This window comes from Martes martes (assembly GCF_963455335.1).
Source record: "Martes martes genome assembly, chromosome: 14".
NCBI lineage: Eukaryota > Metazoa > Chordata > Mammalia > Carnivora > Mustelidae > Martes > Martes martes.
The window spans coordinates 62,009,554-62,023,756 of NC_137902.1; the positions used below are offsets into that span (position 1 = coordinate 62,009,554).

Below are 14,203 nucleotides of genomic sequence, written 5' to 3' on the forward strand. Positions count from 1 at the left end.
CTGCTCGGCAGGAAGCCTGCCTCCCCCTCTCTCTCTGCCTGTCTCTCTGTCTACTTGTGATCTCTCCCTCTGTCAAATAAATAAATAAAATCTTAAAAAAAAAAAAAAGTGGTTATTTCATCGTCTGCTCTATGGAAGACAACCGCTAGGATGCTGCAAAGGTGCCAGCCATGGTGGTCAAGAGGCACGTACATTCTGTTAACAGATTCAAACATGAAACTGAACCAGATAAACCAGAGTACGAACTAGTGTGAGGGTTTCACACCAACGACAGAGCAGAAGTCCATGGAACATGCGTTTGCTCTGGAGACACTCAGAACGGGGACCTGGTAGAACAGAGGTCCAAGTGCAGAAAGGGAGCAGAGGGCAGGGAGCCAGGGCACACTGGCCATGGGCGAGGAGGACTTAGAAAAGGTTCAGGTCAAAAGACAGCAAAGCTCGGTTTCGAGAGAGAAATGGTGAGGTGGCTAAGTTTTATTTTGCTTAAGCAGACTCACTGCCCAGCCTGGAACCAGACGTGGGGCTTGAACTCAAGACCCTAAGATCATGACCTGAGCTGAGATCAAGAGTCTGACGTTTAACCCACAGAGCCACCCAGGTGACCCTGGGGCACAAACTTTTAAATTTCAAGTTTTGTGAAGAATGTTAGGCAAGCACAATATTCTGAATCTGGGATATTACAATACCGAGATGGACAAACTGACGTAACTTGAACAGAAGAGGAAGAAGTCTTACTTTTAAGAAGTTAATTTATTTTTGGTTTCACCTGCAGCAGGATGAGACATGATAAAAGCGTGGCCTCCGCAATCTCGACTTCATCTCATCCTACTTCTGCCAGTTTCGTTGCCAAACGTGAGCCCAGTCCTACCCCTCGGCCCCACTCTCCCTGAGGGCAGTCTCTGAGGCAGTGTGGTGTCTGTCCATCTGTCTGGCACTCCCATAATTCCACACAGCGTAAAAAGTCTAGGCTTTAAACACACCCAGGGGGCCCGTAGCCAAGTGTTTCGCTTCCATCCTCCTCTTCCTCCTCCCCTTCCTTTGGGCTCCTGGAACATTGGTGGACGTGGCAGAGGAAGGGCGCATGTACACATGTGCAGGCTCCAAGCAGGGCCCAGGAGGACCCGGGGACAGCTGCCTGTGGCCTGAGCACTGTCCGTGCGGCTGGGCAAGAAGAGGGGCACATTTAAACCTCAGCAACTCTCTTACTCTCTTTCACCACCCCGTGAGAGAAACAGACAACAAAATCATGAAGCATGTCTTTAACAAACCAAGAAATCGTTTGGCTGAATCTCTTCACATGCGTATTCAGAACTGACAACAGAGGAGCCACACAAAACTTGTCAACTACCGACCACATTCAACAAAGGTATAAAACACAATTACTTTATTGACTTCTTACAATCAAACACTGCCAACTACCATTACTTCCACTCATGCATCAGTAAAGGATACTTCCTTAGTACTTTCAAATGATACATTTAAACAATAAACAAAAAAGTTAGAACTTAAAATGCACCCTGATTAATTATGTAAACTGGTAATTTAAAAAAAAAAAAGCATAACTAACAATTTGGTTCCTTTCTTCATAAAATGGAAATTTAAATTTCTCCTGATAGTCTTGAGGTTCTCATTATGTCATGAGTAGTGCAAAGTGTGGCACACAGAGTTTCATCTAGAAAGGCATGTCTTACACACCTTATTCAACAAACGAAATGTGCATAACAAAATGCATACAGTCAACGCATGATAGAAAGCATGTTTCAAATACAAGGTGGCCCCTCAGGCCGCCATATTATTTAGGTTTTGCATTATCATTTATGGCATTACAGATTAATTATACATAACATACTTTTATACATTTTAACCCTGAAGATAAGAAAAATAACTGCTGCTCGAAAAATTATTCCAGGTAGCCATTTGGTTTGTATCAGGAGAAAGTGAGCCTCCGAGAGTCTAGTGTCTGCCCCGTCTGGAATCCTTAGCGCGAGTGCCCCATCAGACACGTGACGCATTTCACAGTGAGCGTTTCCCAGGCCCCCGCACTGCCTCTCCCCCCAACGGCGCATCTCTGCAGTTACCCTCTGTGTGGTTTTCCCTTTTTTTTTTTTCCTCTGGAGGAACTGTATTACTCTATTATTTGTCTTGTCTTCTCACCTCTTTTATGGCCTTCCATTTCAATTATTCATAAATCCTTTCAGAATATCCTCCGAGAGCTCCATAAGGGGAAGTTCTGGAGACGGAAAATCCAAGGGCGGAAGATTGGGTATAGGGATATCCTTGGCCTTCCCCGTGTTCGCGGCAAACTTCTGCCAGCTCGAAGAGGCCGCAGCAGTCTCGGAATGCGGCGGCAGGCTCCACAGCTCCGACTTTTCTACAAAATCCGCATCAACATCCAGCTCCTTCTCTACCGGGCCTTTGAGAAGTCTGGCCTTTTCGGCCTTTAGCTGTTTGTTTTCTTTCCTTAATCTTTCATTCTCGGCCACAAGGAATTCCACGTGCCTCTTCAAATCGGCGATCTTGGTCGCCTGCTCCTCTATAATTGTCTTATCATCTTTGGGGGCTTTGCTTCCGATGCGCGGCTCGGCTGGCTCACTCTTCTGCTGAAGTAAAAACAGAAGTGTGTCTGGATCCCTGTCAAAGACCCCCTGAATTTCAGGCAGATGCTTCTCGGTGGCAGGGCTGTATTTCTCAGAGAGAAGGGGGCTCTGGCCCTCAGCATCCTCAGAAGAGGGCCTGTGAGACGCCTGCAGCGGGGTGGCCGCCTCCCTGTCTGTGCTCTGCTGGGCTTTCAACCTTTCCTCCCGCTTTGCCCTTTTCCACCTCTCCTGGATGAGAAGGAGCTGTTTCATGTGGCTATCCCTTTGCAATTCCAGTGACAGATGAGCCTATTACACAGAAGGAAAGGTATCATTTAACATTTAAGTCTCTTTAGTAATATCCAATGAATACCATTCCAAGATCCTATCCTCCTTTCCGAATGACTAACACTTAAAATTTACATACTATATTTGCAATTCAACAGAACCTCAAATTTTTTCAAAACAAGTACTAAGCCTCAGCTGGGCCAGAGGCCATTCCCACCCACAGCAGTCATGGCCCCCCCCATGCAGGCCACAAGGGGAATTAGGGAGGACTGCACTTCTGAGCCCCACAGGACATCTACATAGGCCACTCCGTCAAGACTAGGAGACGAAGGTGAACTCCCTAACAGATAGAAAGACAGTCAAAATAAGCAGACGGAACACATTCTAAAAGAGAGAACAAGACAGATCCTAGGAAAACAATTAAATGAAACAAGGATAAGCAATCTACCCCATAAACAGTTGAAAGTAATGGTCATAAAGATGCTCACTGAACTTGGGAGAAGAATGCATGAACGTAAATCGTCAACAAAGAGACAGAGAATACCTCCATAATATAAGAAAGTGCCAGGCAGAGCAGAAGAATACAATAAATACAAAATACACTATTGGGAATAAATAGATTATATGATACAGAAGAAGAGATCTGCAATCTGAAAGGGCAGAAATCACCCAAAATCAACATCAAAAGAAAAACTCGTTTTGGATGAGGACAGTTATTTAAGAGATCTCTGGGACAACAAAGCATAGTAAGAAAACTTATATGAAGCAGAACAACAATGTCTGCAAGAGCCAAACTATGGAAAGAGCCCAGATGTCCACTGACATATGGATAAAGATGATGGGAAATAGTTCTACACAATGGAATACTATGCAGCCATCCAAAGAACGACATCTTGCCATCTGCAATGATGTGGATGGAACTAGAGGGTTTTATGCTAAGTGAAGTAAGTCAGAGAAAGACAAATACCATATGATTTCATTCATATGTGGAATTTAAAGAAACAGAACACATGAACACAGGGGAAGGGAAGGAAAAAAAAGATGAAAACGGGGAGACAAACCATTAGAGACACCAAACTCTAGGAAACAAACCAAGGGGTATAAGGGAGGGGGTGGGGGAGTTGGGGTAACTGGGTGATAGGCATTAAGGAGGGCATGTGTGATCTCATCATAACACTGGGTATTATATGCACCTGATGAATCACTAAATTCTACCCCTGAAATTTTAAAAAAAAAAAAAAAAAGGAATAGAGTGTTTTAAAAATAGTTTTTATTTTAAAACAAGAAAAAAAGAAAGAGCTGAGAATTTCCTTAACATGGGGATGAAAACAGACATCAGGTCCAGGAATCAAAAAAAGAGCCCCAAACAAAATTAACCCAAAGAGATCCATACCAAGACATATTATAATCAAACTGTCAAAAATTCAAGTTAATCTTGGGGCGCCTGGGTGGCTCAGTCAGTTAAGTGTCTGCCTTCCGCTCAGGTCATGATCCCAGGGTCCTGGGATAGAGTCCCGCACTGGGCTCCCTGCTGAGAAAGGAACTCACTTCTTTGGCTGCCGTTCCCCCTGCTTATGCCCGCCCCCCCGAAAAATTATTAAATAAAATTAAAATTTTTAAAAATTAAAGCGAATCTTAAAAACAGCAAGAGAAAAACTAGTTACATGTAAGGGAATCCCCGTAAGATTGCCAGCTAGGTTTCTGTGGGGATTTTTTTGGTAAATCTCTTTCCTCATCTTTGTAACAACATCTAACTTTTAGAGTGGTTTTACTTTATATCATTTCTGCACAGATATCTGCACTCTGGTTTAGATGAAAACTGTATAATCTCAATTATAAAATAACATGCTGGGATGTTATTAATTATAGAAATCAATTTTACTGTCACCATCAAAGTGATCACATTCTACAGCACCGTGAAGCCTGCTATCCGCCGCCATAGGAGCCTCTGCTGCAACTGGGCGGAGCAACACGGAAACACAGTTTGGCAATTTCAGAAATGAAAACACAATGTACACGAGTTCTGATGTGAAATGTGCAAATATCAGAATAAAACAGAACAAGCATCCTGTACTACTTAGTAACTGAACACGTCTACTCTTCCTTGGTGACCGAGGAAGGTGCAGGACACAGGTGGAACAGAGTGATCATGGACAAGTTAATTTCCACATGTTTCATTCTCAGATTTCCAGAGTAGAAGCACAGACTGGACAAGTTGTCACTAAACAGGAGGTAAAAAACTCTAACAGAGTTGACCACAAATCACCTGGTACAAAATTTAGGGCTCCTGTCTGGAATTGTGTTTTTCTGACCACCACCATGAAGAAGACAGCGCAAAAATGTGGTCATCTCTTTTTCCTGTAAGACCTTACCAGGTCTTCTAACACCACAGCCCTGATTCACAGTAACAATACTAGAATCCTAACAAATAAGATCAATTATGGTACCTGGAAGGAAATGGAGAACATGTTTTATTTTCCTAGAACTCTGTTTAAGACCAACTAAGGCCCTAAATCCCAAGATCTCCTCCTAAATGCCAGAAACGCTCTGGTTTTTTAAGATAAATGCTTTTGGGCTGGTGCTCCTGTCTGTGCAAAGCCTTCCTGCAAATTCCCTGGGTTCAGGGCTCCTGGTGACCCCCTGCCAAGGTCACAAATGGGGAGGGGAGAAGAGGGAACTCCTCCCAAAGCAAGCAGGGGAGCAGTCAGGATGCATCCTCAGCAGGATGCCTGTGACCTTCCAAGGCCAGCCCTCCTCGGAGCCACCACAGGGAGGTGAGCCCAGGGCAGATGTCACCTGCCCCACTCCTGCATCAGACCTGGAATACAAAAAGTGTCAATTCTTCCCAACGTCACTATACAGGTTTAATGCAACTCCATCAACATCACAGCAAGATGCCAGTTACAAAAGGGGGGAAGGCTAGGCCTCTGGTGGTAACAGGTTACAGGAGGGGAATCCTCTGCCAAAGGAAAGTAAATGTGTTCAGTTATTGAATCCTGAACCCTAAAAATTTGATGTTGTTACAAAGACGATCCAATCCAGTTAGCAAATCCTCTGCTAAAGAGTGAAAGTGTTCAGTTACTGAGAAGTATGGGATGCATGTTCTGTTTTAAATCTACAATTTGTACATTTCCAGAATCAGCTGGATTCTAAGCAAAAGGTCTGCAGGCCACGAGCAGCATGATATATTCAAAGTGCTGAAAGGGAAAAAACAAATATCCAGCAAGGCTATCATTCAGAATTGAAGGAGAGATAGAAGAGTGTCCCAGACAGACAAAAGCTAAAGGAGCTCGTCACCACTAAACCAGTTTTACAAGAAGCATTAAGGGAAAATCTTTAAATGGAAAAGGAAAGACCAAAACTAGAAATAAGAAAATATATGAAAGGAAAAAAAAAATCTGGCCTGCAAGGGAAAACACAGAAAAGGAAGTGGATCAACCACTGATGAAGCTAGTATGAGGGTGAAAAGACCTAAGTTGACGTAATCTATTATACTTAGTTAAGGGACTCAGAAACAAGGTATAAAATAGGGGCGCCTGTGTGGCTCAGATGGTTAAGCATCTCTCTTCCACTCGGTGTCCTGGGATTGATAGAGCCCTACATAGTGTTCCGTGCTCAGCAGGGAGCCTGCTTCTCCCTCTCCCTCTGCTGCTGCTCCCCCTGCTTGTGCTCACTTTCTCTCTCCCTCTCTCCCCAACCCCGTCAAATAAATAAATAAAATCTTAAGAAAAAAAAAGTGTAAAATAGATGTCAAAAATATAAAATGTGTGTGTGCGGGGATGATAAAGTAAATAAAAATGTAGTACTTTTAGAAAGCATTCAAATTTAAATGACCACCAACTTAAAACAGACAGCTATACACATGTAATTATTAGGAACTTCACAGTAACCACAAACCCAAAATCTGTAGCAGACACAAAGAGAAAGGAATCCAAATGTAATACTAAAGAAAGTAAATCACAAGGGAAGAGAGCGAACTACAAAACAAGAAAACAATCTAACAGCAATAAATATATACCAACAAATAATTACTTTTAATGTAAACAGCCTAAATGCTCCAATCAAAACAGGCAGGGTGGCTGAATGGATTAAAAACAAAAAGACCTACGTAGATGTTCCCTAGGACAGACTTACTTCCAACCTAAAGACACACAGACTAAACAGAGGAATGGAAAAAGATATTCCAAATGATAAAGGGATCAATCCAAAAAGGAGAAAACACCTGGAAACATTTATGCAGCCAACATAGGAGCACCTAAATACATAAAGCAAATATTAACAGACGCAAAGGGAGAAACTGACAGTAATAGAGTAATAGGGAATTTGAACACTCCACTTACACCAAGAGATAGATCATCCAGACATAAAATTAATAAAGAAACACTGGCCTTCAAAAACACTTTAGACCAGATGGACTTAACAAATACATGTAGAGCAATCCATCCCGAAACAACAGAATACACACTCTTCTCAAGCACACAACAGACTTCAGAATAAGACTGACATGTTAGGCCACAATAAATTTAAAGACTGAAATCATTTCAAGCATCTTTTCTCACCACCAGATCACGTAACCAGAAATCAACTACAAGAGGAAAACTGGAAAAAACACAAACACGTGGAGGCTAAAACATGCTACTAAGCAAGGTCAATAAAAAGAAAAATCAAAGGGGCGCCTGGGTGGCTCAGTGGGTTAAAGCCTCTGCCTTCGGCTCAGGTCATGATCCCAGGGTCCTGGGATCGAGCCCCGCGTCGGGCTCTCTGCTCAGCGGGGAGCCTGCTTCCTCTTCTCTGTCTGCCTCTCTGCCTACTTGTGACCTCTGTCAAATAAATAAATAAAATCTTTAAAAAAAAAAAAAAAAAAAAAAAAAAAAAAAGAAAAATCAAAGAGGACTCCAGAAGAAGGCATGGAGCAATGAAACACAACAGTTCAAAGACCGTGAGAGGCAGCAAAAGCAAAAGGGAAGTTAACAGTGATAACTGACAACCTCGAAAACAAGACAAATTTCACCTAAAGAACTAGAAAAGGAAGAACAAAGCCCAAAGTAAACAGAAGGAGATAATAAAGATCAGAGTGAATATGTGAAACATTTTAAAAAACAGAAAAGATAAATGAAAAGCTGGTTTTCTGAAAAGGTAACAGAACTGATAAACCTTCAGCAACACTCGTCAAGAAAAAAAGAGGATACTTACATATAAAATCAGAAATGAAAAGAGAAGTTACAACTAATACCACAGAAATCCAAAGGATTTTAGGAGACTACTACAAAAAATTACATGTCAACATACTGGACAACCTAGAAGAAATAGATAAAATTCCTAGAAACATAACCTCTCAAAACTAAAGCAGGAAGAAATCGAAAAATTTAAACATACTGGTTACTAGTAGCTGAAAAGCATCTTTAATCAAAAATTCCCAACAAGTCCAGGACCAGATGACTTCAGAGGTGAATTCTATCAAACATTTTAAAAAGAGTTAATATCTATCCTTCTAAACCTATTACAAAAAATAGAAGAACTAGAAAAGCTTCCAAATTCTATGAGGCCAGCATTATCCTAATACTTAAATAAGACAAAGAAAAAAAAGAAAATTACAGGCTGATAATCCTGATGAACAGATATAAAAATCCTCAATGAAGTATTAGCAAACCAAATCAACAACACAATAAAAGGATCATCCACCACACCACCATCTAGTGGGATTTATTTCAGGGATCCAAGGATGGTCAATATCTGCAAATGTATCAACCAGATATACTACCTTAACAAAATGAAAGATAAATAATAAAATCATACAATCATCTCAAGAGATGCAGAAAAAGCATTTGACAAATTTCAACTTCTATTCATAAAGAAGCTCTCAGCAAAATGAGTTTAGAGGGAATATAATTCAACCTAATAAAGGTCATATGAAAAACCCACAGCTAACATCATACTCGACAGTTAGAAGCTGAAAGTTTTCCCTCCAAGATGAGAAACAAGATAAGGGTATCAACTCTTGCCACTTACTCAATTTAATACCAAAGTCCTAGCCCCAGCAGTAAGAAAAAGAAATAAAAGGTATCCAAACTGGTAAAATCATCACTATTTGCAGATGACACAATACTATATACAGGAAACCCATAAAAAAATTTATTATCAGAATAAATGATTTCAGTATAAATGATTCAGTATAAATGATTATCAGAATAAATGATTTCAGTAAGGTTGCAGACAGAAAATATACAGTAATTCATCATGTTTCTATACACTAATATCAAAGTAGCAGAAATTAAGAGAACAGTCACATCTACAGTTATATCAAAAATTAAAAAACCTAAAAATAAATTTATAACTAGGGTGCCTGGATGGCTCAGGTGGTTAAGCGTCTGCCTTCGGCTCAGGTCATAATCTCCCTGAGTTGGGGGTGGAGGGGGTCGTGGGTCTCAGCTCAGGAGGGAGTCTCTCTCTCCCTCTCTGCCCCTTCCCCCAACTCATGCTCTCTCCCTCTTTCTCTTTCTCAAAATAAAGAAAATCTTTAAAAAAAAAAAAAAAAAAAAAAAAGGAACACAGCTGGAGGTACTATACTCCCAGATTGAGCTCCACTGCAAAGTGATGTAATCAAAATGGTATGGTATGGCACAAAAACAGACACATAGACCAAACAGAACAGTACAGAGATCACAAAAATAAATGCACATATAGTAAATCTATGACAAAGGAGGCAGGAATATACAATGGGGAAAAGACAGTCTCTTTAATAAAACTGGTCCACTATAAGCAAAAGCATGAAATTAGACCACTTTCTTATACCACCCACAAAAATAAACTCAAAATGAATTAAAGACCTAAATGTGAGACCTGAAACCACAAAATTCCTGGGAGAAAACCTAAGCAGTAAGTTCTTTAACACTGTTCTCAGGGATTATTTTTTGGATCTGTCTCTTCAAGCAAGTACGACAAAAACAAAAGTAAATGGGACTACATCAAAATATTAAAGCTTTTGCACAATAAAAACTATCAACAAAATGAAAAGGCAACACCCTACAATGTGGGAGAAGGTATTCACAAATGATGAATCCAATAAGGGGTTAATATCCAAATATATAAAGCATTCATAGAACTGTTCATGAAAAAAGCAATCCAATTAAAAAATCGGCAGAAGACATGAATGGGCATTTCTCCAAAAAAGACATCCACACAGCCAACAGACCCATGAAAAGAAGCTCAAAATCACTACCCATCAGGGAAATGCAAATGAAAACCACAATAAGGTACCACCTCACACCTGTCAGAATAGCTAAAATCAACAACACAAGACACAGCAGGTACTGGGCAAGGATGTAGAGAAAAAGGAACCCTCCTGCGTGGCTGGTGGAGCCACTATGGAAGCCAGGAAGGCAGTTCCTTAAAAATTAAAAAACAGAACCACCACACAATCTAGTAATTCCACTAGGTATTAACCCAAAGAAAACAAAAACGTTTACTAATTGGAAAAGATCTACACACCCCTACGTTCACTGCAGCATTATTTACAATAGCCCAGATATGGAAACAACTTAAGTGTGTATGGACAGATGAATGGATAAAAAAAGATGTGGTGTATATAAATAACAGAAATATTATACAGCCATTAAAAAGAATGTGATCTTACCACCTATGACAACACGGATGGGCCTAGAGGGTCTCACATTAAACAAATTAAGACAGAGATAAGACAAATACTATAAGATTTTATTTGTAGGTGGAATCTAAAAAGCAAATGAACAGAAACAGACTCAAATACAGAGAAATGGTAGTGGCCACAGGAAAGGGGGATGGGTTGATGGGACAAAACAAGTGAAGGGGATTAAGAGGTACAAACTTCCAGTTATAAAATAAGTCATGGTGATGGAAAGTACAGCACAGGAAATCCAATCAATATTAATACTGGAGTAACATTGTATGGTGAGAAACTAGGACTATACTTATGGTCAGCACTGAATACACGGAATTGTCAAATCACTGAAACTAATGTAACACTGTATTATCAACCAAACTTATAAACAAACAAACAAATAAATGACAGTTGAAGACACTCTCAGGAACATGCTCAAGGTCACATAGCCAAAAGGCAAAGCTGAGGTGTGGACCAACCAGGGCAGTACAGCCCCAGTGTGGTGGTTTTAAAACATGTAAAGAGGGGGCACATGCGTGGCTCAGTCGTTGGCAGTCTGCCTTCGGCTGGGGTCATGGTGAGGGCTAGGGGTCCTGGGATCCTTCCCACCCCACACTGGGCTCCCTGCTCAGGGGGGAGCCTGCTTCCCCCCGCTTGTGCTTTCTTTCTCTGTCAAATAAATAAATAAAATCTTTAAAAAAAAAAAAAAAAGTCAAGAGACAGAGTCTAATACCCCTCCCTTCAAACCTGGGTGGGCCTTTGTGGTCAATTCAAGAACAGAGCAGGAGGGATCATGCTGGGAAACTTCAACTGCCACGTGGCCAGATTACAGAGACCAGAGAGAAGAGGAGGGGAAGGTAGAGGAGGACATCAATGCTGTGCTACCTGAGGAGCTCTGCCTGTCTCAGGCCCTGTCAGTCTCCCCAGCCCAGCCACCGGAAAGAAGCCACCTCGGAGATGACATAATCAGCTGCCACCAGCTGACTACACGAGAGCTGCCCACTCCCCCCAACCCACAACTGATCAGCGGAGCTCAGCCAACCTCATTTGTGAACAAATAAATATCTATTAAAATAACAAAACATTAAAACAAAACAAAACAAAACAAGGGACGCCTGGGTGTCTCAGTGGGTTAAAGCCTCTGCCTTCGGCTCAGGTCATGATCTCAGGGTCCTGGGATTGTGCCCCACATCGGGCTCTCTGCTTAGTAAGGAGCCTGCTTCCCTTCCTCTCTCTCTGCCTGCCTCTCTGCCTACTTGTGATCTCTGTCTGTCAAATAAATAAAGAAATCTTTTCTTAGAAAAAGAAAAAACAAAACAAAACCAAACCAGGGTGCCCGGGTGGCTCAGTCAGTTAAGTGTCTGCCTTTGGCTCAGGTCATGATCCCAGGATCCTGGGATGGAGCCCTACATCAGGCTCCCTGGTCACCAGAGAGCCTGCTTCTCCGTCTCCTACTCCCCCTGCTTGTGTTCCCTCTCTCACTGACTCTGTCAAATAAATAAAATCTTAAAAAAAAAAAAATCTTTTATGATGGTAATGCAAAAACCTTATGATCTCCTTCCACTTAATGAAGAGTAGTAACTCATCACCAAGCCATATAGTTAACGAACTTAACCTTTGTGTGAGCAGCTTCATGTGAAAATCTAATAACTATGCAGGAAGAACTGTATGAACAGTTTCTGTCCTCCTCATCGCTGAAGTACTCATTGTGTCTGACACGGAGTGCAAGACTTGTGTGGAAGGAGTCTTTACATGGGCATAATGTTTTCTTACCACTTTATGCCTTTACTTTAAAAGAGTTACATTACCATTCAGTACACCTCTCCCATAAATGGGAGAAACCGCATGTTAGCCTACCATCACAGGTTAAGTGGGTAAAATGTAACAATGTTTCCAATACCACGTAATACTAAACACGATAAATATTCTATAGTGAATGATTCATACATTAGTGTCCAGGCTAGTCTACCATAAAGCAATCATATTGCCGCTTCTTCGTTATCAGTGCATGAACTGTTGTACCTATAAATAAATGAGTTTTTTTCACATTTTCATTTTTGATGTCTCATGTCAGTACTACATATAACATCTACAGTACAGATGTTGGCAGTAACGACAATTAATCTTGTAGACAACAGAAACTTACTATGTCAACAAATACAAGACAGTACTCTGAACATATTTTCTCTTCCTTGTGATTTTAGTATTTTCTTTTTTTCTAGCTTATGTTTGTACTAAGGATACAGTATATAATTACACAACATACACAATATGTGCAAACAACTGTTTATGTTCTTGTTAAGGTTTCTGGTCAACAGTAGACCATTAGTAATTAAGTCTGGCGGGGGGTAGGGGGAGCAAAAGCTACAGGCAGATTTTTCTACTATTTAGGAAGCTGGCACAGCTAAGCCTCAAGTTGTTCAAGACTCAACAATATGTATTTTCCACATTTTCTATACTGTGTTTTTTGTCAATGAGTATTTGTGGAAAATTTAACAATTAAAGGTAACATATTCATAGCAGAGTATACAAAAAAAAGCTTCTAATATTTTGTTTAAAATACTATCTGGTATTCTGTTAACAATATTTACTGGGTGCTTTTAAAAAGTTCTAAGTGAGAAAAACAATGGTCAAAAAATAATAATGTGATTCAATCAGAATTCTATTCTGCTAGGTTTTAAAATTTTTTAAACAAAAAAGCAAAAACAAAATAATTGAGCCTTTCTACCTTAGATAAGCTATTTTTTTTAATTCATAAACAAAACTCCATTCATTCAGAAAGTCAGAAGTCCTTTCCAAATCAACACGTTAAGACTTTTTTTGAATGGCCCTATCTCTCTGAAATGCCATTTGTACTTAGCTTAAAATTAGAAAACTTTCCTCTCTTTAAACATTCATTCTACAACTAGTTAAGATCTTTTCAGAGATTTATTTTAATTATTAGAGAGAGAGAAAGAGAAATTTAGAGAGCAGGGGAGAAGGAGGAAAATGAGGAAGAGCATCTCTAAGCAGATTTCAGGCTGAGTGCGGAGCCCAGAGTGGGGCTCAATCCCAGGACCCTGAAAGCATGACTTGAGCTGAAATCAAGAGTCAGACCTTTAGGAACACCTGGGTGGCTTAGTAGGTTAAGTGTCTGCCTCTGGCTCAGGTCATGATCCTGGGGTCCTAGGATCGAGTCCCAGGTCAGGCTCCTTGCTCAAAAGGGAATCTGCTTCTTCCTCTGCCTGCTGCTCCCCTTGCTTGTGCTCTGACAAATAAATAAAACCTTAAAAAAAAAAAAAAAAAGTCAGACATTTAACTGACTAAGCCACCCAGGTGCCCCAGCTAAAATCCCTTTTTATTAATGGGGTTAAGGAGGCTCAGTGTATGTTTATATTACATGGCTAACATGAGCAGTTCTATACATTCAAGGGGAAGAGCAGAGAATAGAACATAACTTTTAGGTTCTCTTGGTTCAGTCTGAGAAAGTGGTATTTTTTCCCTGCCCACTGATATCCTATCCTCTTACAGAAAGGATCTCCTTAATTCAATTAGACAAACACTACTGAGTATCTCCTATGTACCCTGCCGCTTTTATAACCAGAAAATCATCTTTGGATAAAGATATTTTCAAAACCTAGGTAGGCCCTCCCCAAACAAGAAGAAATTTAAAGCCATTAGTGAAACAAAATTTAAAGGTACCAGAACTGCTTAGGAATTCAGG

General features: G+C 40.6%; 1 protein-coding gene across 2 annotated transcripts in view; it reads right to left on the reverse strand.

The window, feature by feature from the left end:
- Positions 1-1,369: 1,369 nt before the first annotated feature.
- NRBF2 (nuclear receptor binding factor 2) overlaps positions 1,370-14,203 on the reverse strand; it is a 34,498-nt gene continuing 21,664 nt past the window's right edge. For both annotated transcript variants that reach the window (XM_080822682.1, XM_080822683.1), the window contains one exon: positions 1,370-2,885. In XM_080822682.1, the coding sequence (XP_080678808.1) occupies positions 2,175-2,885 (711 nt within the window). In that variant the 3' untranslated portion in view covers positions 1,370-2,174. The remainder of the gene's footprint in view (positions 2,886-14,203) is intronic.